Raw genomic sequence first — 26,525 nt, forward strand, 5'->3', positions numbered from 1 at the left:
GGCAGCTGGGGTGCTGCTGTGAATGGGGTCGTGCTGCAGCTCCTTGCACCGCCGGGCAGCTGGGGGGATGCTGTGAACGGGGTCGTGCTGCAGCTCCTTGCACCGCCGGGCTGCTGGGATGCTGCTGTGAATGGGGTCATGTTGCAGCTCCTTGCACCGCCGGGCAGCTGGGGTGCTGCTGTGTATGGGGTCGTGCTGCAGCTTCTTGCACCGCTGGGCAGCTGGGGTGATGCTGTGAACGGGGTCGTGCTGCAGCTCCTTGCACCGCCGGGCAGCTGGGGTGATGCTGTGAATGGGGTCGTGCTGCAGCTCCTTGCACCGCCGGGCAGCTGGGGTGCTGCTGTGAATGGGGTCGTGCTGCAGCTTCTTGCACCGCTGGGCAGCTGGGGTGATGCTGTGAATGGGGTCGTGCTGCAGCTCCTTGCACCGCCGGGCAGCTGGGGTGATGCTGTGAATGGGGTCGTGCTGCAGCTCCTTGCACCGCCGGGCAGCTGGGGTGCTGCTGTGAATGGGGTCGTGCTGCAGCTTCTTGCACCGCTGGGCAGCTCGGGTGATGCTGTGAACGGGGTCGTGCTGCAGCTCCTTGCACCGCCGGGCAGCTGGGGTGATGCTGTGAATGGGGTCGTGCGGCAGCTCCTTGCACCGCCGGGCAGCTGGGGTGCTGCTGTGAATGGGGTCGTGCTGCAGCTTCTTGCACCGCTGGGCAGCTGGGGTGATGCTGTGAACGGGGTCGTGCTTCTGCTCCTTGAACAGCTGGGGTGCTGGTGCGCAGGTAAACACAGTAAAGGGGACACAGGGTTATATCAGCACTGCGGCCCCTTCATTCTCTGGTCGGGGACCCAGAGGCTGGATCCCCATCAATCATAAAGTAATGGCATAGGCCATCGATCGAGTGGGGGGGGGGGGTGCTCTAGTTGTAAAATAACATACAATGTATGATCATACCCTTACCCCCACAAACATGGGCCTATAATCCCCCTCTTACAGTGTACAGGCCTAATACCACCCCCACATACAACTCCCATGTCACACAAAGCCTATATAGTCCCCAGCACACAGTATCCTCTCATCCCTCCCCCCCCCCCCCAATAAAGTGCAGAGCATCTGAAACAATGTCCCCCTACCTTCCCCCACAACACATGACCCTGCATCAGACATTCACCAGCCCACAGATGTGCAGCAGATTGTCCCAGTGTCTCCAGGATGCAGATAGGGCAGGGTCCTACATCCTCCTGCTGCTGGTGTTTTTCATTCATTGACAGGAAGCAGTGGATGTTATCAGGTTGACTCCCCCTCCACATACGCTGATGCAGCCAGAGAGCCCTCCCCCTCCATGTCCTGCAATGGTCAGTGTGAGGTCAGAGCTTCCCTTTTGCTGATTGGTGGAGCACTTGTCAGCTGACAGGCCCTTCTACCAATCACAGCTTCTGCTCAGTAAAATAAGCTCTTATCTCTGTTAGGGATCTGCCAGGTACTTCATCTAGCTATACTCCTGGGATTAATCAATCCACACCTGAGGCCAGACCTGTTCGACTGACACCATCTCCCACCAACCAGGGTGGCAGGCTCAGGAGTGGGAGAGCCTATCGCGGCCTGGTCTCTCGGAGTTAGCTCCGCCCCCTGCCCTTTATTACCTGCCCTGTGCTCTCCCTCAGTGCTTGTAATTCTTTTGGATTCCTGGCCCCACTGCTGCTTGCTCCAGCCTGCTTCTGCCGTGCTTCTGCCTTGCTGCAGTTCTGCTTGACCTGCTTTGCTTGCCCTGGCTTGCTCCTGTCTCCGTGCCCGCTCGGGTGTACTCACTTCGTCCTGGTCCTGACTGTTCGTTCGCCGCCCCGTTTCCTCGTGGCGTTCCGTGGCTACTGCCCCTTCCCTTGCGTGTTCCCTGTTTGTCTTCCAGTGCACTTAGCCAGCGTAGGGACCGCCGCCCAGTTGTACCTCGTCGCCTAGGGCGGGTCGTTGCAAGTAGGCAGGGACAGGGCGGTGGGTAGATTAGGGCTCACTTTCCCTTCACCTCCTTCCTGCCATTACATAATTACAAGCCCTTACCTAGTCTACCCTTTCTCCTACGCTGACGCTATCATGGACCCCCTTGAGACCCTGACCCAGCAGATGCAGGGCCTCTCCCTACAGGTCCAGGCCCTGGCCCAAAGGGTCAATCAGGGTGACGCTGCTTTAGTAGTACCCCTCACCTCACCTCTAGAACCCGACCTCAAGTTACCTGACCGGTTTTCAGGGGACCGTAAGACGTTTCTCTCCTTCCGGGAGAGTTGCAGACTGTATTTCCGCCTAAAGCCCCACTCCTCAGGTTCCGAGAACCAGCGGGTGGGTATCATCATATCCCGACTCCAGGAAGGGCCCCAAGAGTGGGCCTTCTCCTTGGCTCCTGACGCCCCTGAACTTTCCTCTGTTGATCGTTTTTTCTCTGCCCTCGGACTCATTTACGACGAGACTGACAGGACTGCTTTAGCCGAGAGTCAGCTGGTGACCTTACGTCAGGGTAGGAGACCGGTTGAGGAATACTGTTCTGATTTTAGGAAGTGGTGCGTAGCTTCTCAGTGGAACGATCCGGCCCTAAGGTGCCAGTTTAGGTTAGGATTATCTGACGCCCTGAAGGATCTGCTGGTTAGCTACCCCTCGCCTGACTCCCTTGACCAGGTTATGGCCCTAGCAGTACGACTTGACCGACGTCTCAGGGAACGTCAGCTAGAACGCTTCAGTGTGCTCCCCTCTGACTTTTCTGCGATTCCCCCCGAGGTCCCGTCTCCTCGCCCCTCCACGGAGGACTCGGAGGTACCTATGCAACTCGGGGCCTCCATGTCCCCTCGACAACGTAGGGAGTTTCGCAGAATGAATGGTCTCTGCTTCTACTGTGGGGACGACAAGCATCTACTGAACACCTGTCCCAGGCGCAAGAATAAGAAGCCGGAAAACTTCCGCGCCTAAGTGATCATCGGGGAGGTCACTTGGGCGCACAGGTATTTCCCGTTAATGTGAAACGCAATAAAATTTTGCTTCCCTTTCAGGTCTCGTTTGCTGGCCGGTCTGCCACGGGCAGTGCTTTCGTGGATTCTGGCTCATCTGCTAATATCATGTCTGTGGAATTTGCTATGTCTCTAAAAATGCCTTTTATTGATTTACCTTATCCTATCCCTGTAGTAGGAATCGACTCCACTCCCCTTGCTAATGGTTATTTTACTCAGCATACTCCTGTTTTTGAACTCCTGGTTGGCTCCATGCATTTGGAGCAGTGCTCTGTACTGGTGATGCAGGGATTATCGTCTGATCTGGTTTTAGGCCTTCCCTGGTTGCAGTTGCATAATCCCACATTTGATTGGAATACTGGGGATCTCACCAAATGGGGTAATGAATGTCTTATGTCATGTTTTTCCGTTAACTCTATTTCTCCCCGGGAGGAGGTAAACACGCTTCCTGAGTTTGTTCAGGACTTCGCCGATGTGTTTTCTAAGGAGGCCTCCGAGGTGTTGCCCCCCCATAGAGATTACGATTGCGCTATCGATTTGGTGCCTGGTGCCAAGCTTCCTAAGGGTAGGATATTTAATCTTTCATGTCCTGAACGTGAAGCGATGAGGGTATATATCCAAGAATGCCTGGCCAAGGGTTTCATTCGCCCCTCGACTTCTCCTGTAGGTGCTGGCTTCTTCTTTGTGGGGAAGAAGGATGGTGGTCTTAGGCCGTGCATTGATTATCGTAACCTGAATAAGGTCACTGTAAGGAACCAGTACCCACTTCCTTTGATTCCGGATCTTTTTAATCAGGTTCAGGGAGCCCAGTGGTTTTCTAAGTTCGATCTACGGGGGGCATATAACCTTATCCGCATCAAAGAGGGGGATGAGTGGAAAACTGCGTTCAACACATCCGAGGGTCATTTCGAATACCTGGTCATGCCCTTTGGGTTGTGTAATGCCCCTGCTGTCTTTCAGAATTTTATTAATGAAATCCTGAGAGAGTACCTGGGTAATTTTCTTGTTGTGTACCTTGATGACATACTGGTGTTTTCCAAGGACTGGTCCTCCCACGTGGAGCATGTCAGGAAGGTGCTCCAGGTCCTTCGGGAGAATAATCTGTTTGCTAAGACTGAAAAATGTGTCTTTGGGGTACAGGAGATACCATTTTTAGGGCAAATCCTCACTCCTCATGAATTCCGCATGGACCCTGCCAAGGTTCAAGCTGTGGCGGAATGGGTCCAACCTGCCTCCCTTAAGGCGTTACAGTGTTTTTTAGGGTTCGCCAACTATTACAGGAGATTTATTGCCAACTTCTCGGTCGTCGCTAAGCCTCTTACGGACCTCACCCGCAAGGGTGCCGATGTCCTCCATTGGCCCCCTGAGGCCGTCCAGGCCTTTGAGACTCTCAAGAAGTGCTTTATCTCGGCCCCCGTGCTGATTCAGCCCAACCAAGAGGAGCCATTTATTGTGGAGGTTGACGCTTCCGAGGTGGGAGTGGGGGCCGTCTTGTCCCAGGGTACCAGCTCCCTCACCCATCTCCGCCCCTGTGCTTACTTCTCTAGGAAGTTTTCGCCCACGGAGAGTAACTACGATATTGGCAACCGCGAACTTCTAGCCATTAAATGGGCTTTTGAGGAGTGGCGGCACTTCCTGGAGGGGGCCAGACACCAGGTAACGGTCCTTACGGATCACAAGAATCTGGTTTTCCTAGAATCGGCCCGGAGGCTTAATCCTAGACAAGCTCGGTGGGCACTATTCTTTACCAGATTTAATTTCTTGGTTACCTATAGGGCTGGGTCGAAGAATATTAAGGCTGACGCTCTGTCACGTAGTTTCATGGCCAATCCTCCTTCCGAGAAGGATCCCGCTTGTATTTTACCCCCTGGTATAATTGTCTCTGCCACGGATTCTGATTTAGCTTCTGATATCGCGGCTGATCAGGGTGCAGCTCCCGGGAACGTCCCTGGGGACAAACTGTTTGTTCCCCTGCAATACCGGCTGAGGGTACTCAGGGAAAACCATGACTCCGCTCTATCTGGTCATCCTGGCATCTTGGGCACCAAACACCTCATTACCAGAAACTATTGGTGGCCTGGGTTGCCTAAAGATGTTAGGGCTTACGTCGACGCTTGTGAGGTTTGCGCTAGGTCCAAAACCCCTAGGTCCCGACCTGCGGGCCTACTACGTTCCTTGCCCATTCCCCAGAGACCTTGGACCCATATCTCCATGGATTTTATCACCGATTTGCCTCCATCTCAGGGCAAGTCGGTGGTGTGGGTGGTAGTCGACCGCTTCAGCAAGATGTGCCACTTTGTGCCCCTTAAGAAGCTACCTAACGCCAAGACGTTAGCTTCTTTGTTTGTGAAACACATCCTGCGTCTCCATGGGGCCCCAGTCAATATCGTTTCTGACAGAGGGGTACAATTTGTTTCCTTATTTTGGAGAGCTTTTTGTAAAAAGTTGGAGATTGATCTGTCCTTCTCCTCCGCCTTCCATCCCGAAACTAATGGCCAAACGGAAAGGACCAACCAAACCCTGGAACAATATTTAAGGTGTTTCATCTCTGACTGTCAATTCGATTGGGTCTCATTCCTTCCCCTTGCTGAATTTTCCCTGAATAACCGGGTCAGTAACTCGTCAGGGGTCTCCCCGTTTTTCTGTAATTTCGGGTTTAACCCAAGGTTCTCCTCCGTCTCCCCTGGTTGTTCCAATAATCCTGAGGTAGAGGAGGTTCATCGGGAACTGTGCACTGTCTGGGCCCAGGTTCAGAAGAACCTAGAGGCGTCCCAGAGCGCACAAAAGATTCAGGCGGATAGTAGACGTTCTGCTAACCCCCAGTTTGTCGTTGGGGATTTGGTCTGGTTGTCGTCCAGGAACTTGCGCCTTAAGGTCCCGTCCAGGAAGTTTGCTCCCCGATTCATTGGACCTTATAAGATCATTGAAGTCCTCAACCCTGTATCCTTCCGTCTGGAGCTCCCCCCATCCTTTCGCATACATGACGTCTTCCATGCCTCCCTCCTTAAACGCTGCTCCCCGTCCTGGTCCCCCTCGAGGATACCTCCTGTTCCCGTTCTCACCCCTGAGGGGGTGGAATTCGAGGTGGCCAAGATTATGGACAGTAGGATGGTCCAGGGCTCCCTCCAGTACCTGGTCCATTGGAAAGGATACGGGCCGGAGGAGAGGACTTGGGTACCTGCCCGTGATGTTCACGCTGGGGTATTGATCAGGAGGTTCCACCTCCTCTTCCCCACTAAACCGGGTCCCCTTAGTAAGGGTCCGGTGGCCCCTCATAAAAGGGGGAGTACTGTTAGGAATCTGCCAGGTACTTCATCTAGCTATACTCCTGGGATTAATCAATCCACACCTGAGGCCAGACCTGTTCGACTGACACCATCTCCCACCAACCAGGGTGGCAGGCTCAGGAGTGGGAGAGCCTATCGCGGCCTGGTCTCTCGGAGTTAGCTCCGCCCCCTGCCCTTTATTACCTGCCCTGTGCTCTCCCTCAGTGCTTGTAATTCTTTTGGATTCCTGGCCCCACTGCTGCTTGCTCCAGCCTGCTTCTGCCGTGCTTCTGCCTTGCTGCAGTTCTGCTTGACCTGCTTTGCTTGCCCTGGCTTGCTCCTGTCTCCGTGCCCGCTCGGGTGTACTCACTTCGTCCTGGTCCTGACTGTTCGTTCGCCGCCCCGTTTCCTCGTGGCGTTCCGTGGCTACTGCCCCTTCCCTTGCGTGTTCCCTGTTTGTCTTCCAGTGCACTTAGCCAGCGTAGGGACCGCCGCCCAGTTGTACCTCGTCGCCTAGGGCGCGTCGTTGCAAGTAGGCAGGGACAGGGCGGTGGGTAGATTAGGGCTCACTTTCCCTTCACCTCCTTCCTGCCATTACAATCTCCGTCTCTAGCAGCTTATTAGAGCATGAAGCAATGTCAGAGCGGCCCCCGAGCAGCTGCATGAGGCGTCTTACCCCGGAGCACTGTGCGGCTGGGGAGGAAGTGGAGAGCAGCTGCATGAGGCGTCTTACCCCGGAGAACTGTGCGGCTGGGGAGGAAGAGGAGAGCAGCTGCATGAGGCGTCTTACCCCGGAGCACTGTGCGGCCGGGGAGGAAGAGGAGAGCAGCTGCATGAGGCGTCTTACCCCGGAGCACTGTGCGGCCGGGGAGGAAGAGGAGAGAAGCTGCATGAGGCGTCTTACCCCGGAGCACTGTGCTGCTGGGGAGGAAGAGGAGAGCAGCTGCGTGAGGCGTATTACCCCGGAGCACTGTGCGGCTGGGGAGGAAGAGGAGAGCAGCTGCGTGAGGCGTCTTACCCCGGAGAACTGTGCGGCTGGGGAGGAAGAGGAGAGCAGCTGCATGAGGCGTCTTACCCCGGAGCACTGTGCGGCTGGGGAGGAAGAGGAGAGCAGCTGCATGAGGCGTCTTACCCCGGAGAACTGTGCGGCTGGGGAGGAAGAGGAGAGAAGCTGCATGAGGCGTCTTACCCTGGAGCACTGTGCTGCTGGGGAGGAAGAGGAGAGCAGCTGCATGAGGTGTCTTACCCCGGAGCACTGTGCTGCTGGGTAGGAAGAGGAGAGCAGCTGCATGAGGAGTCTTACCCCGGAGCACTGTGCGGCTGGGGAGGAAGAGGAGAGCAGCTTCATGAGGCGTCTTACCCCGGAGCACTGTGCGGCTGGGGAGGAAGAGGAGAGCAGCTGCATGAGGTGTCTTACCCCGGAGCACTGTGCGGCTGGGGAGGAAGAGGAGAGCAGCTGCATGAGGCGTCTTACCCCGGAGCACTGTGCGGCTGGGGAGGAAGAGGAGAGCAGCTTCATGAGGCGTCTTACCCCGGAGCACTGTGCGGCTGGGGAGGAAGAGGAGAGCAGCTGCATGAGGCGTCTTACCACGGAGCACTGTGCGGCTGGGGAGGAAGAGGAGAGCAGCTGCATGAGGCGTCTTACCCCGGAGCACTGTGCGGCCGGGGAGGAAGAGGAGAGCAGCTGCATGAGGCGTCTTACCCCGGAGCACTGTGCGGCTGGGGAGGAAGAGGAGAGCAGCAGCATGAGGCGTCTTACCCTGGAGCACTGTGCTGCTGGGGAGGAAGAGGAGTGCAGCTGCATGAGGCGTCTTACCCCGGAGCACTGTGCTGCTGGGGAGGAAGAGGAGAGCAGCTGCATGAGGCGTCTTACCCCGGAGCACTGTGCGGCTGGGGAGGAAGAGGAGAGGAGCTGCATGAGACATCTTACCCCGGAGCACTGTGCGGCTGGGGAGGAAGAGGAGAGCATCTGCATGAGGCGTCTTACCCCGGGGGCTATATGGCACTGTCTAAAGGAGGGGGCTGCATAGCACTGTCTACAGGGGGGGCTGTATGGCACTATTTACAGGGGGGCCAAACCTACAAGGCCAGGCTGAAGGAGGGGGCGCCGCAGAGCAGCTGTATCAAAACAGGTGATCGCTACTACAGCCACCCAGCATACAGGGATCAGCTGTTTTGATGGGGCTGCTCTTTGGCGCCCCCCTTCCGCTCAGGCTTTTCCATTCCCATGGAACCCCCATCCCCCCCTCTCGCGGCACCGCTCCCCCATCACCCCCCCCTCGCAGGACTGACCACCCCTCTCGCGGCACCTCTCCCCCACGCCACTCGCGGCACCGACGCCACCCCTCCCACCCCTAACTTCTCCCTCTCCTGGCAGGCTATCAGGGAGGGAAAACACACACATACAATTTTTTTTTCTTAAATATATATATAGTTCTTTTTATCTATGTATTATCTAGGGGTATAGTGAGCATTTTGAACCCACAGGTTTTTTTGCAGAAATGATTGGAATTAGGCCGTGAAAATTAAAATCTACATGTTTGCAAAGAAAATGTAGGTTTAGCTCATTTGTTTTCATTCTCTCAAGTACTAAAGGAGAAAAAGCACCCCAACATTTGTAGAGCAGTTTCTCTTGAGTAAGGCCCCATGCACACGAACGTAAAAACGCCCGTAATTACAGGCGGTAATTACGGGCCCATAGACTTCTATTGGCCATGGGCACCTTCCCGTTTGTTTACGGGAAGGTGTACATGCCGTTTAAAAATATGGAACATGTCCTATTTCAGGCCGTAATTACGACACCGGCAGGCCCATAGAATACTATGGGGCTCCCGTAATTACGGGAGCGTTGCTAGGCGACATCAGGGGATAGTCACTGTCCAGGGTGTTGAAAAAATTAACTGATCGGCAGTAACTCTTTCAGCACCCGGGACAGTGACTACCGCTTGGGTTAATAGTATTAAAAGTTAACTTACCCAGAACTCCCTTCTTCTTCCTCCATTCCGGCCTCCCGGGATGACGTTTCATCCCATGTGACCGCTGCAGCCAATCACAGGCCAATCACAGCCTGCAGTGGACAAAGGACCCGTATTTACGCCAGTAATTACGGGAGGAAAAAAATACGCTCGTGTGCATGGGGCCTAAAACAATACCCCACATGTGGTCATAAACGGTTGTTTGGACACACGGCAGGGCTTAGAAGGGAAAGAGCGCCATTTGGCTTTTGGAGCTCAAATTTAGCAGGAATGGTTTGCGGAGGCCACGTCGGATTTGCAAAGCCCCTGAGGAGAAAAAGCAGTGGAAACCCCCACAAGTGACCCCATTTTGGAAACTACACCCCATGAGGAAATGATCTAGGGGTATAGTGAGCATTTTGACGCCACAGGTTTTTTGCATAAATTATTGGAATTAGGTGGTGAAAATGAAAATCTATATGTTTGCAAAGAAAATGTAGGTTTAGCTAATTTGTTTTCATTCCCACAAGACTAAAGGAGAAAAAGCACCCCAACATTTGTAGAGCAGTTCCTCCCGAGTAAAACAATACCCCACGTGTGGTCATAAACGGCTGTTTGAACACACGGCAGGGCTCAGAAAGGAAAGAGCGCCATTTGGAGTTCAAATTTAGCTGGAATGGTTTGCAGAGGCCATGTCACATTTGCAAAGCCCCTGAGTGGCCAAAACAGTTGAAACCCCCCAAAAGTGACTCCATTTGGGAAACTACACCCCTCAAGGAATTTATCTAGGGGTATAGTGAGCATTTAAAAAAAAATGTGTCATTTAAAAATCCATGGATGTGTGATAAACTTTGAAGCACTCCTTTATGCACAGGCCAGATATGTCGGGGCAGGTTTCACAATGATAAGTTGTGTCTCGTCTTCTCCCCCTTTTGTAACACACTTTGCACCTTTTTTGGCTCCTTCCCTTTTTACCAGTGGAGGGGATTCCTCCAGGAAAGTGTTGCCCTGGTACAATACGTGGACCATCGCTTCTAGAAGTACTGGGGCTCTCCCCTTACTGGTCCCCAAATACAAGGGCCTTGATCAGCACCTCTTGAAAATTAAGGAATGTCCCTGTGCGGCCTGCACATTGATACAGCACGTAAGCGTTATACAATGCCATCTGTGCCATGTGCACGGACAGCTTTTTATACCACACCTTTGTTTTCCGCATGGCACTGTACGGCTTCAGTACTTGATCAGAGAGATCACCTCCTCCCATGTACTTATTGTAGCCGAGGATGCAGTCTGGCTTGGGGGTCATTGTGGTGGTACCTTGGACAGGGACAGGGGTTCTGCCGCTACCGTGCATTGTGGTCAACATAAGGACGTCCCTCTTGTCCTTATACTTGACCAGCAACATGTTCTCGCTATTTAGTGACCTGCTTTCTCCTTTTCTTAGGGGTTGCCCAATCAGATTTTTAGAGAGGCCTCTCTGGTTTTTGCGCACGGTGCCGCATGCTGCAGGACTTCTGGTGGAGAGGCAGTTACCGTATATATCGGCGTACAAGACGACTTTTTACACCCTTAAAAAAATGTCAAAAATGTGGGGTCGTCTTATATGCCGGATATTGTCTACATTAGGGATGCACGTTGCAGCCGCACAGCTCAGTATAATACACATGAATGTATGGGAGCGCGGCTGCGGCTGTGTAATTCAGCCACAGCCCCGCTCCTGAGTCATGTTAAGTTCGCGGGGTCAGGATGATGCAATGCGGCCAGCGCTGCACTAATGAGCGGCGGCACTGGAGACAGAACATGGCGGGCGCGCTACAAAACACCCCCATGTTCTGTCTTCAGTGCCTGAGCTGCCGCTCATTAGTGCAGCGCCGGCCGCATCACCTCATGCTGACCGCGCGCGCACTTCCTGTCAGGAGCGGGGCAATGGCTGTATTACACAGCCGCAGCCCCGCTCTATAACGGCGGAGATCAGAGAAACTGCTCATCTCCGCCGTTATTCCCCTGAATGCTGCGATCACAGCTGACTGCAGCATTCAGGGGAAAGTGAGAAGGGGGGATGCCCCTGGATCGCGTCACAGGGAATTCCTGTGACGCGATCGAGGGCCATACCATATATGGGCAGACAGCCCAGGGTCTATTGACGGACCCCAGGGCTGTCTTACCATATTTCATGTTGTTAGGACATACCCAAGTATGTCCTAACAACTGCCTGTGTGCTATCTGTCCACAGGCTAATGTACTGGCACATATCTGATATATGTCAGTACATTAAAGTTTAAAAATAAAGTAAAAACAAAGTATTGTTAAATTGTAAAAAAAATACACCTTCACCTTTTTTACAATAAACATTAAAATAAGTCTCAATACATAAAATACACACATTCAGTAATGGCGCGGACAACAATGTTTTTGCATCATTTATGATGTGTACGCTGTAAAAAAATGAAATAAACACGGCTTTCATTCACTTATTAATGTGAGGCGCGAGGTGCGATGAATTTACCCTCCATGTTCCTCACATTAATAGTAATTAACCCCATCATGTACCTCGCACATTAACCCAATATGACTGAGAAACATGATGGGATTAATTACTATTAATGTGAGGCGCGTTCAAAATTCATCACACGTCGCGCCTCACTTCAGAAAACGGAAGAATTTTTTTTTTATTACTGTTGCCAAAAGTATCGAAATTGGTATCGAAATCGCAATACTAAACGAAGTATCGGTATCGAAGTCCAAATTCTGGTATCGTGACATCCCTAGTCTACATATTGTCTACACACAGGTTGTGTGTTACCTTGTGAGCCTGCAGTCCGGTACACAGGCTCCCGGGATGCACGGAATCCGCCACGGATCTGAGGGAAGCCGGTATTAGCCGCCAGGGAACATCTCTGTAAGATCCTCTGGCCCGCCCTTTCCTCTCATTCCCTGCCTCTCAGATCTCGCGCGATGAAGCAGCCTATCTGCGCATGCGCGAGTTCAAAGAGACAGAGAGTCCTGGGTCCTGCCGCCGATGGCCATAGTGAAGCGCTCCTGCACGAAATGGTGAGTATATCTTAAATTCTATATTTTAAGGGTAAAAGTTGGGGGTCGTCTTATACGCCCAGTCGTCTTATACGCCGACATATACGGTAAATAGTGGGACACTGGTATAGAAGTTATCCACGTAAAGGGGGTAACCCTGGTCCAGCAGTGGGTGCACCAAGTCCCACACTATTTTCCCACTAACCCCCAGGACAGGGGGGCATTCTGGAGATTCTATCCTGGCGTCCTTCCCTTCATAAACCCTAAACCTGTAGGTGCACCCTGAGCTGCTCCCGCACAGCTTCTACATTTTAATTCCATACCTCGCCCTCTTGCTTGGCAGGTATTGGCGGAAATTTAGTCTCCCCTTAAAATGTAAAAAGGACTCGTCTATTGCTATGTTCTTTTCGGGGGTGTACACTTCCTGAAATTTGGTGCAGAAATAATCAATCATTGGCCTGATCTTGAATAGGCGGTCGTATGTGGGGTCATCACGGGGCGGGCACTGTGCATTATCCTTATAATACAAAAATGTCCGAATTATTTCAAAAAGTGCCCGGGTCATTGCCATGCGGTATAATGGGGTGCTGTATAAACTGTCCGCACTCCAGTATTGCCTAATCGCTGGCTTTTTTTACTAGGCCCATATGTAGGACAAGGCCCCAAAATGTAATAATCTCCGCTGCCTCTATGGGGGTCCACCTAGCAAATGATGACGTGGGGTTTTGGGCTAAAAATTGCCGGGCGTATAAATTTGTCTGGGCTGCCATTAAATTAACAAAATCCTCAGAGAAAAAGAGCTTGAAATAGTCCATTTCTGTGAGGCCTACAGTCTCTAACCGAATTCCTGAGCTCCCTGTGAAATCCGGAATGTGAGGCTCATAATTATCAGGGGGTGGGTTCCACAGGGTATCACTCATTTGTGGGTTTGCCTCAGCTGATGTCCTGGGGCGTCTTTGCGGGGGTTCCTCATCACTGGATGAGGATGATGATGATGAGGAGGTCAATAGGAATAGGCCAATTTCCTCTTCTCCCGCGCTGGCTGATTCAGTGTCAGGACCAGGATGGCGGATGCCTCTTCTGCTGAATAGACCCATTGAGATGATTGGGACATTTTTATTAGGGGGGTATGTAGTGCTTCAACACGTGTAATACTCCATTTATATTTATAGAGGTGGTTGTGTATGTTGTGCTTTTACACGTGTATATGACATTTATAAGAAAACAAAAAGAACTATAAGAAAAATTTAGGAGAAAGAAATTTACTGCACGTTCATTATAGAACTGTGAAAGAACTTGAGCTACAACTGTGTCGCTGCGCTATCAAAAATGTAGTGACCGAACTTCAGTTACAAAAAGCTGAATGTCCGCCAGTAAACAGACGCTGACGAGAAGCTGTAGATTTACTCAAACTGTATAAATAACATATAGCTATAACTTCTGCTATATATTTATTTTACAAAACGGACATCAGTAAACGTCCGCTACTCTAACGCCCTAACGCTACCCTGCGTAAACAAATGACCACTGAGGCTGATTATTAGACTCAGCACTCAGCGGCCCCAGGGCGCACCCAAAAAAAAGGTGCAGTAAAAAAAAGGCCACAAAATAAAAACCCTGCACCTATAATTGATCCGATCATTGATGACGGTCACTGATCAGCGCTCAGCGGCACAGGAAGCACACAGTAAATTGGTGCGGGTAGAAAAAGATGAAAAAAACGTAGCGTCAAAAAAAATTACCACAGATGCTGATGAGTGGCCGCAGGATGCACACAGGGAGGTGCAAAAAAAAAAAAAAAAGAAAAAAGTCCTGTGCCAAATATTGGCGGTCAGTGATGGTGGTCACTGATCCGCACTCAGCGGCCGCAGGACGTAACAAAGGAAAGAGGGGGAGGGGGAAGGGTACAGGGATGAGAAGTTTAGGAAAAAAACAAGTGCTGCTAAAAAAAATAAATCAGCAGCAGCACAGATGATGATGACGACGGTTCACTCTGCAGCAGGAAGCAGTCAGATGAAGACGTCACAGCAGGATGGCAGCACAGAAGGCCTCAGATTCGGTAAGTATGGCTCACAGATGGTCACACCAGCTCTGCTCACCGTTCCTAACCGGAATGAGGTGGGCAGAGCTGGTGGAGGGTGTTTCAAACACTCGCCATGGCTGCGATTGGTCAATCGGTGCAGACCAACCAATCATAGCGATCGGGGGGATGGCATCCCTGCCACCTCGTCATCGCTACATGGCAGGGACTGGTGCTGTCCTAGGCAGCACCAATTACCACCATATCACTGTGCCCTGTGGCACAGTGATGGGTGAAAGCCGCAAACGGCCGCAATTGGCCGCTCTGAATTGACCGGCCAATTGCAGCGATCGCCGATGAGGGGCGGTTGAGCCACCCCCTAGCCCTCGCGTAAAGATGGTCTGCTGTTATGAACAGCAGCCATCTTTACTTTGTAACTTTTATTTTTTACACTGTAACCCCTTCTTCATTTGGCGTATGGATACGGCAATTTGCGGGAAGTCATGGCTTTCCATGACGTATCTATACGGCAAATGTCGGGAAGGGGTTAAACCACTAGCCGTGATCATATAAGCTACAGTGGCATCACCACGGGTATGCTAAAGCACCACGCTTCCCAGGGTCCGTCCCTTAGAGAAGCCCATGGATTTTTAATTGACATATTTTTTTAAATGCTCACTATACCCCTTGATAAATTCCTTGAGGGGTGTAGTTTCCCAAATGGAGTAACTTTTGGGGGGTTTCCACTGTTTTGGCCACTCAGGGGCTTTGCAAATGTGACGTGGCCTCTGCAAACCATTCCAGCTAAATTTGAACTCCAAATGGCGCTCTTTCCCTTCTGAACCCTGCCGTGTGTCCAAACAGCCGTTTATGACCACGTGTGCCCCTGAACACAAGACTCTGGGTATTATATATATATATATATATATATATATATATATATATACCACTGACCACCAGACTCTGGATACTATATGTACCACTGACCACTAGACTCTGGATACTATATATACCACTGACCACAAGACTCTGGATACTAAATGTACCACTGACCTCTAGTCTCTGGATACTATATATACCAATGGCCACCAGACTTTGGATAGTATATGTACCACTGACCACCAGACTCTGGATACTATATATACCACTGACCACCAGACTCTGTATACTGTATATACCACTGACCACCAGACTCTGAATACTATATTTACTCGCTGGCCACCAGACTGTGGATACTATATGTACCACTGACCACTAGACTCTGGATACTATATGTACCACTGACCACCAGACTGTGAATACTTTATGTACCACTGGCCACCAGACTTTGGATACTATATGTACCACTGACTACTGGAAACCACATGTAAGTGGATAAGGGTTAGTTCACCACCACTGGATTAGGGATCGGAGGCGGCTGTATGACAATAGGGACTAGTGATGAGGCCGGTCAGAGTTTGTGTTTAGTCAGTATTCACGTTAGTCGGCAGAGTCACAGGTGGAGTGAAACGCGTGGGGCGATGGGGGTGATGGACGGCACATTGAGTGGCGTCATCCTCATGTTCCATTGGTGTCGGTGCTGCAGGTTTCTTCCAGCGACATAACATATATGATCCCTGTATGGTAAGTTCTTTCTTACGTTTTTTCCTATATGACATTTTATAGCCTGTCACATAAAGGTGAGGTACCCACCAGGGCCGTATTTACCATTAGATACCTGTGGGCACCAGATCACTGTAGTACTACCGGTAATGAATCCTCTTCCTGTGTGTTTTCCGATTTTATGTAACTAAAGCTTAATCGCTGTATAAATGAAAAGTTCTACAACTTCCTAATCTACTTTATGTTTCTTAGCTGAGAGCAGGACTAGCGATGTACAGGTTCACTGCATCTGAATGTAAGCAAGAGTGTCCTCATTCACTGACAGCAAACAGATCTTGAAAATGGTGAGTAATTGAAACATAAATGATATTATAAAGTTGTAGAACTTCTCATGTATACAGGAATAAAGTATTTATTATATGGGGGCATGGCTGTAAATATGCCCCCGGATATGACGACTCCTTGTATAGACCAGTCCTATTGGATCTCTCGGTGTGGACGTCTCTGCAGGGGATTTTTCTTCTTCATGAATGTTGATCTCTGGTGTGAAGGATCTGGTAACAGGAGCATCCATGAGGTGAGGGCCCTGACTGTAGGGGGCAGCATTGTAGCCGATCCTCCATCCCCCACTGTGCCCCATTCAGTGTATCCCGTTTAGATAATCCTCCACAATCTAAATAGCCTGTACTTCAGCTCTCTCCTGCACTGATACATTGTAACAAACTCTCACTTATCATTATATAACCAATAAAGCTGTTTTCTGGTTTGGAAAACCCATTTTCAAATGCCCTATTAGGGAATTTTGGGGTAATAGTGTGGGTTCCCCCGTTCAGGAACCTGATTAATTATCCAGAATGGAGAGGGGCAACAAACATCATCTCCTGCTCAGGAGGACGATCAAATCCATGTATTACATGCCCAGCCCGGTGATTATAGAACTGTGTAATACTTTACTTCCCCTTTAGAGATGCTGTAGGGAAATTAAAGGAACAGTGTCATCACAAATATTTTATTAATATGTTAAAGATGTTAGTGCCTTAATATAAACGTTTATTTTCATTTGTGTGTTTGTGTTTTACTGTTTCTTTTTTTCACACTTTTTTTCCCTATGGGGGCTGCCATTTTTTGTTCCATTTCTGTGTGTGTCGATTAACGACACACACAGACATGGAATACGGCAGCCACAGTCCCATAGGGACTGCGAACGGCTCCCGTCCCATTGACTGCCGTGTACGGCGTCTGTGTGGGAACTGCGCATGCGCCGCTCCCACACAGTCCTATTCGAAATTGGCGCCGTCCGGCGCCATTTTCCTGTGGACCGGAAGTCGCGGCCGGACAGTAATATTACTACTTCCGGTCGCGGCTTCCGGACAAGTGCACATGGAACAGCGGCAGCAAAGGGAGCGGACGGGCCGCGGCGGCAGGAGCAGGTAAGCGATTTCAATGTATGTTAGTGTTTGTGTGTGTTTACTACTGCATGTAAACCTACTACACTGTGGGTTACCTCAAAAAATGGCGACGCACAGTGTAGCAGGTTAAACCTTTCAAACCCCTCGTTTATCCCGGCACTAGCCAGGATAAAGGAGGGGGGGATGCTGAGCGCTCACTAGAGCGATAGCTTTTAACCCAATGTTGCAATGCTGCAATTTTGGGAACTAGCTCCAAACAGCTCCATCTAGTGACCAAAAATGGGTAGTATTATAAATTTGAAAAAATTTATAATATTTCCTGACTCGCGAAAAAAATAAAAAAAATTTGAACAATGTTTTATCACCCACACACTAAATGTTTAAATTTAAAAAAAAAAACATGTTTTTGGGGCGACACCATGCCTTTAAACTCTTGCAGCAAGTTCCCCCACAGATTACTGGACCCCTCTAGCAAAACGGTATTGTAAAAACCTGACAACACCTGTAAGGCTCTGTTCACACCACATTTGGGCTTTAAATCTGACATATACCTTTAAAGTGTAGCTAAACGTTTGACAAACTTCTGACATGTCATAGTGACATAGTGACACGTCAGAAGATTGGATTGGTGGGGGTCCGAGCACTGAGACCCCCACCAATCACTAGAATGAAGCAGCTGAAGCCCCCGTGTGAGCGCTCAGCCGCTTCGTGTTTGTTCGGCTTTTTCCAGAAATAAATGTATCGGTGAACGGACTCAATAGAAAGTCTATGAGCCGATACATTTTTCCGGAAAAAGCCGAACAGACAGGAAGCGGCTGAGCGCTCACACGAGACCTTCAGCTGCTTCGTTCTAGTGATTGGTGGGGGTCTCAGAGCTCGGACAACATTTACTACACAGAAGTCCAATGGGAATAAAGACAAGCACAAAGATGTAGGGGGTAAAAGGAAAGTTTTATTTATAGATAAGGGAAGGTTATATTTTATTATTAGGAGATTATTCTAGAAGTATTAAGACTACTATTATTATATACTGTGTATATGTATGTGTCATCTATTAATCTATTATACTAAACCTATCTAAAGGCCGTGTTGATCCAGAGGAAGGCGAAAACCCCCTGTGAGGAATGAGCCAATTGTCCTCATATTAGGGGGGAAAATTCCTTCCTGACCCCAAATATGGCGATCGCCATAAATCCCAGGATCAAAGGCTGAAGTGTAACATGTGTAATATGGGGAAAGACTAGGGAAAATTATTCATTTTTTTTATTATTATTTTTAATGAACTGCTGTATTTATTTATGTGTAAACTATAAATTGTATTAAATTAAGAATTATTTTTAATTATTTTCTATATTTATATTATGTTACTTATGTGTGTTACTAGTTATTACTCTATCATCCTAAACCTATTTAAGGCCGTGTTGATCAAGAGGAAGGCGAAAACCCCCTGTGAGGAATGAGCCAATTGTCCTCATATTAAGGGGGGAAAATTCCTTCCTGACCCCAAATATGGCGATCAGAATAATCCCAGGATCAAAGGCTAAAGTCTAATCTAAATGTACTATGTGTCTATATGCGGGTGTCTATACTTATCATGTAGTGTGGTGTCTATACTTATTATATAGTGGGGTGATGTGGGTGATGTGAGTGATGTGGGTGATGTGGGTGATGTGGGTGATGTGAGTGATGTGGGTGATGTGAGTCATGTGGGTGATGTGGGTGCATTACTTACCTGGCCTGTGCTGAGGTGAGATCAGGTATAATGGCCGCTCCGGCCCCAGGACTACAACATGCGGCTATTATTCCTGATCTCCCCAGATGGAAACTAAGCACAGGCCGCTCCTGGGGGGTGTAGAGGATCTTCAGGCTGGAGTGATGTCAGATGCCTGCCCGGGATTGGAGGATGGCAAGTCAAGGCTCTGGTGCAAAAGCAAGATGGCAGAGATGTGGCATGAAGATGGTAAGGAGAGAGATGATGGTCTGGGCAGCCGAGGTGACATACAGCAGCAGAGACTTGAGGCGCGGGTCAGGAGGCATGAAGTTCTGGGCCCTTGTCCTGAGATCTTATCGGGTCCAGCTTGGTGACATGAAGCTGAACCCGGCCAAGGGGTGAAGGGCTTTGTTATTCTCTGGCCACTTCAGATGTTGGTTCTCCAGAACGGGCACAAATGGTGTAAATGGTGGCTGTGCCCTCCTCTCCTGCAGTTCCTCCCAGCCGATGGTGGAGAAGAATGGATGCTCTCTGATGTTCCCGCACACACCGAGGCGCCTCTTAGAATTTTTACGGACCAGTCTCTTGGTCAGATGTTTCACGTCAGGATTAAGCCAAGTTGGAAATTTAGGCTTCGCGGTGGTGATGGCTTTGATAGCCATTTGCCTGACGGGGCCGTTGTAAAATGGGGAGCGTCCTGCTGCCATCCTGGACACCACAATCCCCAGGCTCCACCAGTCAACTGCGGTGCCGTATTTTTTTCTAAGAAGCACCTCGGGGGCCATGTAATGCAACGTTCCCGTCACTCCACGGATCTTATTGGAGGCGGTGACGCCATCTTGGGCCAATCCCAGGTCGATGATACGGACGTGGCCATCTGCATCCAACATTATATTCTCCGGCTTTAGATCTCTGCAAAGAAATAAGACGAGAGAATGACAAATCCGCCCAGTGATCCAGGAGACGGGGGATGGGTCATTGCACCACCAAGCAGAATAGCCATTCAGGAATGTAGGAAAGCTGGGTGCACTGTTTCCACCATGTAAAGGAGAATGAAAGAAGGGGGAAGTTCTGCTTACCGGTGGACGATGTTGTGTCCATGGAGGAACTGGAGGCCACATATCATCTCTGCTGTGTAGAATCTGATGGGGAGAACAGAGTGGAGTCTCAATGTCATGAAATCTTCCTCTATCAATTCCCTAATATCATGTTATGATGGAGTGTGTGCGGTCTCTAGCAGAGAGGAGGCGCTGATTATGGCAGCCTGTATTCTGCATTCTCTGTATTATCCTTCATCTGACCTCCCCCTCACCTTTTCTTCTTTCCACCCCCCTCAGTCTCCTGATTATTTACTCGCCTTACGTTGCCGATGTTCAAGCAGCCGCACATCCTGATCAAAGCCTCCAGGCTGCCACCGGACAGATACTCCGTGATAAAAAATGCCCGCTCCTCAGATTGATGTGCGGCATAGAGGTGGCATAGGAACGGGCAGTGTCTGGCCGCTAGGAGTATCCGCCGCTCTCTCATAATTTCGTCCGTATTGTCCCGTTTGGTGATCATTTTTACGGCCATGTAGGTGTTTCGGCCGGGGACTGATGCCAGGACCACCTGAGGAAAACAAATGGAGATTCCTCATGAGAAGAAGAAGGAACAGAGGTGGACAGAGAGGTGGGTCAGTCAGGTAGTGCCCAGGACTCTACAGCAGAACAAAGCTGAGCTCCCAGCATAATGCAGTGTCTGCTGTTGGGTCCTGTATGGAGAGGTTTTCACGCCTTACCCACATTTGACATAATTATCTTAGTTGGTGAGGGTAGTATGGAGCAGGATCATACGCTATAATAGCGACCGTGGCATCTAAACAGTTAAATAGAGGTAAGCTCCCGCTGTCACCCCATCACCCCTACCCGTAACGCGATCACAGTGTGTAGATAGTCGTCATGGCAGCCAGGGGGCCTAATGAAGACCCCAAGGTCTGCCAACTTGGTCCTCCTACTAAGCTTAATAGGAGGAGGCTAAAAGAACAATTCAAGCGATACATAAATATTGCAGTCAAAATAAATAAATAAACTTTTTTCTATTTCGTTTTGTTTAGCTCCTCGAAAAATGGAATAAAAAGTTAAAAAGTGATTAAAAGTTTTATGTAACCCAAAATAGTACCAATAAACAGTACAGCTCGCCCCACAAAAAACAAGTCCTCACACCGCCCCATCAACAGAAAAAGAAAAACAATTCTGGGTTTCAGAATATGGAAACACAACAAATTAATTTTTTTACAAATTGTTTTTATTGGATAAAAAGTATAAAAAATAAAACAATATAATTTTGGTATCCCCGTTATTGTGCTGACCCGCAGAATAAAGGTAACGTGTCATTTTTACCACTTAGTTAACACCATAAAAGCCAAATTATTAAACCAATGGAGGAATTGCTGTTTTTTTTTTTTTTGCTATTTCACCTACAAAAAAACAGCCTATTACAATGTTCCCAGTAAATGATATGGTACATTGAATGGAGCCATTAAAAACTACAACTCGTGCCCCCAAAAATCAAAATCTCTCATATGTCGACAGAAAAATACTAAAATGAAAAACTAAAGTAGTGGTTATGGGGGCAGGAATACTTCTGGATGTCCTATTAGGCATCCCATAGGAGACTACTACACCCATCATCCATCCAGCATAACATGGTGACAACAGAGAACAATTGATGGAGATAAAAGGTCAACTTTAGGTTTACCACCCTATAAAATGAAATATTTCGATATTATACTCACTTTGCCAAAGCTGCCCCTACCCAGGACCTGGTGGAAGGTGAAGCGGCTGATGGTAAGCCTGGCATAGGGGCTGGATCTTCCAGGGTCTTGGCTGCTCCCAGGTCTTGGCTCCTCATCCTCCAATCCTCTGTCCTTGGCTCCTCTCCTCTTCTTCGTCATCTTCTTGAATCCGGTGACGCTGTCCTCCTCCCTCTTCCTCTTCTCCTCTTCTATCTTCTCACCGTCTTCTCCATGTCCATTGGACGCCATTTTCACCAATATCTTCCTACCTGTAGACTTCAGTCCGATCGCTGCCGTCGACAGTTGAAAGTAAACGGCAGTTGGTCGTGTGCAGGTCACATGATGTCAGAGGTCATGGAATCCTCAGGTGGCACCTGCCTGGCAGTAACCTGCTCTGCCATGTCTGATGTGGGCATCATGAGTGCCAGTCTAGTGTCCAGAGCTGTGTTTCCCAACCAGGGTTTCTTATGGCCTGGTCAGGGGTCTGCAGAACACAGTAGCAATACATGCCACTCCTACAGTAGAGATAAACAACGGTTATTTGCTCAGGTTAATGGCAAAACCCTTTTCATCCACAATATAGAATCTGGGTTTATATTTAGGGGTCTGTATTTATTTAGGGGTCTGGTCTGGGGTCTGTATTTATTTAGGAGACTGGTATGTGGTCTCCATTGTTTTAGGGGTCTGGTCTGGGGTCTGCATTTATTTAGGGGCCTGGTCTGGGGTCTGTATTTATTCAGGGGTCTGGTCTGGGGTCTGTATTTATTTAGGGGTCTGGTCTGGGGTCTGTATTTATTTAGGGGTCTGGTCTGGGGGTCTGCATTTTTTTAGGGGTCTGGTCTGGGGTCTGTATTTATTTAGGGGTGTGGTCTGGGGACTGTATTTAGGTGTCCGGTCTGGGGTCTGTATTCATTTAGGGGTCTAGTCTAGGGTCTGTATTTATTTATTTAGTGGTCCGGTCTGGGGTCTGCATTTATTTAGGGTTCTAGTCTGGGGTCTATTTATTTAGGGGTCCAGTCTGGGGTCTGTATTTATTTAGGAGTCTGGTCTGGGGTCTGTATTTATTTAGGGGTCGGGTCTGGGGTCTGTAATTATTTAGGGGTCTCGTCTGGGGTCTGTAGTTATTTAGGGGTCTGGTCTGGGGTCTGTATTTAGTTAGGGGTCTATTTATTTAGGGGTCCAGTCTGTGGTCTGTATTTATTTACGGGTCTAGTCTAGGGTCTGTATTTATTTAGGTGTCTGGTCTGGGGTCTGTATTTATTTAGGGGTCTGGTCTGGGGTCTGTATTTATTTAGGGGTCTGGTCTGGGGTCTGCATTAATTTAGGGGTCGGGTCTGGGATCTGTATTTATTAAGGGGTCTAGTCTGGGGTCTGTATTCATTTAGTGCTCTATTCCTGGGTCTGTATTTATTTAGGGGTATGGTCTAGGATTTGCATTTATTTAGGGGTCTGGTCTTTGGTCTGTAATTATTTAGGCGTCCGGTACATGGTCTGCATTAATTTGGGGGTCTGGTCTGGGGTCTATATTTATTAACGGGTCTAGTCTGGTGTCTGTATTTTTTTAGGGGTCCGGTCAGGGGTCTGCATTTATTTAGGGGTCTAGTCTGGGGTCTGTATTTATTTAGGGGTCCAGTCTGGGGTCTGTATTTATTTAGGGGTATAGTCTGGGGTCTGCATTTATTTAGGGGTCTAGTCTGGGGTCTGTATTTTTTTAGGGGTCTGGTCTGGGGGTCTGTATTCATTTAGGGGTCTGGTCTGGGGGTCTGCATTTATTTAGCGGTCTGGTCTGTGGTCTGTATTTATTTAGGGGTCTAGTCTTGGGTCTGTATTTAGGTGTCCGGTCTGGGGTCTGTATTTATTTAGTGGTCCGGTCTGATGTCTGCATTAACTTAGGGGTTCTGGTCTGGCGTCTGTATTTATTTAGGGGTCCGTTCTGGGGTCTTTATTTATTTAGGGGTCTGGTCTGGGGTCTGTATTTATTTAGGGGTCTGGTCTGGGGTCTGTATTTATTTAGGGGTCTGGTGTGGGGTCTGTATTTATTTAGGGGACTGGTCTGTGGTCTCCATTGATATAGGGGTCTGGTCTGGGGTCTACATTTATTTAGGTGTCTGGTCTGGGGTCTGTATTTATTTAGGGGTCTGGTCTGGGGTCTGTATTTATTTAGGGGTCTGGTCTGGAGGTCTGCATTTCTTTAGGGGTCTGGTCTGGGGTCTGTATTTATTTAGGGGTCTAGTCTGGGGTCTGCATTTATTTAGGGGTCTAGTCTTGGGTCTGTATTTAGGTGTCCGGTCTGGGGTCTGTATTTATTTAAGGGTCCGGTCAGGGGTCTGCATTAACTTAGGGGTCTGGTCTGGCGTCTGTATTTATTATGGGGGTCTAGTCTGGGGTCTGTATTTATTTAGGGGTCCGTTCTGCGGTCTGTATTTATTTAGGGGTCTGGTCTGGGGTCTGTATTTATTTAGGGGTCTGGTCTGGGGTCTGTAATTATTTATTGGTCTTGTCTGTGGTCTGCATTGATTTAGGTGTCTGCGGTCTGTATTTATTTAGGGGTCCAGTCTGGGGTCTGTATTTATTTAGGGGCCTGGTCTGGGGTCTGTATTTATTTAGGGGTCGGGTCTGGGGTCTGTAATTATTTAGGGGTCTGGTCTAGGGTCTGTATTTATTTAGGGATCTAGTCTGTGGTCTGTATTTATTTAGGGTTCCGGTCTGGGGTCTGAATTAATTTGGGGGTCTGGTCTGGGGTCTGTATTCATTTAGGGTTCCGGTCTGGGGTCTGAATTAATTTGGGGGTCTGGTCTGGGGTCTGTTTTTATTTATGGGTCTAGTCTGTGGTCTGTATTTATTTATGGGTCTGTTTTGGGGTCTGTTTTTATTAAGGGTTCTGGTCTAGGATCTGTATTTATTTAGGGGTCCGGTCTTGGTCTGTATTTATTTAGGGGTCTGGTCTGTGGTCTCCATTGATTTAGGCGTCTGGTCTGGGGTCTGTATTTATTAAGGTGTCTAGTCTGGGGTCTGTTTTTATTTAGGGGTCTGGTCTGGGGTCTGTATTTATTTAGGGATCTAGTCTGGGGTCTGTATTCATTTAGGGGTCCGGTCTGGGGTCTGTATTTATTTAGTGCTCTACTCTTGGGTCTGTATTTATTTAGTTGTCTGGTCTGTGGTCTGTATTTATTTAGGGGTCTGGTCTGGGGTCTGTAATTATTTAGGGGTCTGGTCTGGGGTCTGTATTTAGTTAGGGGTCTGGTCTGTTTTTATTAAGGGGTCTGGTCTAGGATCTGTATTTATTTAGGGGTCCGGTCTTGGTCTGTATTTATTTAGGGGTCTGGTCTGTGGTCTGCATTGATTTAGGCGTCTGGTCTGGGGTCTGTATTTATTTAGGGGTCTGGTCTGAGTTCTGTATTCTTTTAGTACTCTTTTCCTGGGTCTGTATTTATTTAGGGGTCTGGTCTAGGGTCTGCATTTATTTAGGGGTCTGGTCTGGGGTCTGTATTTATTTAGGGGTCCGGTCTGGGGTCTGCATTAATTTGGGGGTCTGGTCTGGGGTCTGTATTTATTTAGGGGTCTGGTCTAGGGTCTGCATTGATTTAGGGGTCTGGTAAATGGTCTGCATTAATTTAGGGGTCCAGTCTGGGGTTTGTATTTATTTAGGGGTCCGGTCTGGGGTCTGAATATATTTAGGCGTCTGGTCTGGGGTCTGTAATTATTTAGGGGTCTGGTCTGGGGTCTGTATTCATTTAGGGGTCTGGTCTGGGGTCTGTATTTATTTAGGAGTCTGGTCTGGGGTCTGCATTCATTTAGGAGTCTGGTCTGGGGTCTGTATTTATTTAGGAGTCTAGTCTGGGGTCTGTATTTATTTAGGCGTCAGGTACGTGGTCTGCATTAATTTGGGGGTCTGGTCTCGGGTCTGTATTTATTAAGGGGTCTAGTCTGGGGTCTGTTTTTATTTAGGGGTCTGGTCTGGGGTCTGAATTTATTTAGGGGTCTGGTCTGAAGTCATTAAATATTTAGGGGTCTGTGGTCTGCATTGATTTAGGGGTCTTGTCTGGGGTCTGTATTCATTTAGGGGTCTGGTCTTAGGTCTGTATTTATTTAGTGGACCGGTCTAGGGTCTGCATTTATTTAGGGGTCTGGTCTGGGGTCTGTGTTTATTTAGGGATCTAGTCTGGGGTCTGCATTCATTTAGGGGTCTACTCTGGGGTCTGCATTTATTTAGGGGTGTGGTCTGGGGTCTGTATTTATTTAGAGGGGTAGTCTGGGGTCTGCATTTATTTAGGGGTCTAGTCTGGGTCTGTATTTATGTAGGGGTCCGGTCTGTGGTCTGTATTTATTTAGGGGTCTGGTCTGGGGTCTGTATTTATTTAGGGGTCTGGTTTGGGGTATTTATTCATTTAGGGGTCTAGTCTTGGATCTGTATTTATTTAGGGGTCTGGTCTGTAGTCTGCATTAATTTTAGGGGTCTGGTCTGGGGTCTGTATTCATTTAGGGGTCTGGTCTGGGGTCTGTATTCATTTAGGGGTCTGATCTGGGGTCTGTATTCATTTAGGGGTTCAGTCTGTGGTCTGTATTTATTTAGGGGTCTGGTCTGGGGTCTGTATTCATTTAGTGCTCTAGTCTTGGGTCTGCATTTATTAAGTGGTCTTGTCAGGGTTCTGTATTTATTTAGGGGTCCGGTCTGGGGTCTGCATTTATTTAGGGGTCTGGTCCAGGGTCTATTTATTTAGGGGTCTGGTCTGGGGTCTGCATTTATTTAGGGGTCTAGTCTGGGGTCTATTTATTTAG

At 49.0% G+C, this 26,525-nt stretch overlaps 1 protein-coding gene across 1 annotated transcript; it reads right to left on the reverse strand.

Annotated features, from left to right (window-relative positions):
- Positions 1–19,427: 19,427 nt before the first annotated feature.
- On the reverse strand, positions 19,428–22,221 carry LOC142698176 (protein kinase C-like 1). The gene is made up of 3 exons (XM_075847835.1): positions 21,747–22,221; positions 20,053–20,581; positions 19,428–19,885 (listed from the first exon to the last, which is right to left on the reverse strand). Exons 1-2 carry the CDS (start codon positions 21,993–21,995, stop codon positions 20,282–20,284), a joined length of 549 nt encoding a protein of 182 aa, XP_075703950.1. The 5' UTR covers positions 21,996–22,221; the 3' UTR covers positions 19,428–19,885; positions 20,053–20,281.
- Between the last annotated feature and the right edge of the window lie 4,304 nt (positions 22,222–26,525).

This window comes from Rhinoderma darwinii, assembly GCF_050947455.1.
Source record: "Rhinoderma darwinii isolate aRhiDar2 chromosome 12 unlocalized genomic scaffold, aRhiDar2.hap1 SUPER_12_unloc_5, whole genome shotgun sequence".
NCBI lineage: Eukaryota > Metazoa > Chordata > Amphibia > Anura > Rhinodermatidae > Rhinoderma > Rhinoderma darwinii.

Coding starts and splice junctions, on each gene's coding strand:
- LOC142698176 (XM_075847835.1), bottom strand. CDS start 21,995: ATGGCGTCCAATGGACATGGAGAAGACGGTGAGAAGATAGAAGAGGAG. Junction 20,582..21,746: donor GTAGGGGCAGCTTTGGCAAA/GTGAGTATAATA, acceptor TGTTTTCCTCAG/GTGGTCCTGGCATCAGTCCC.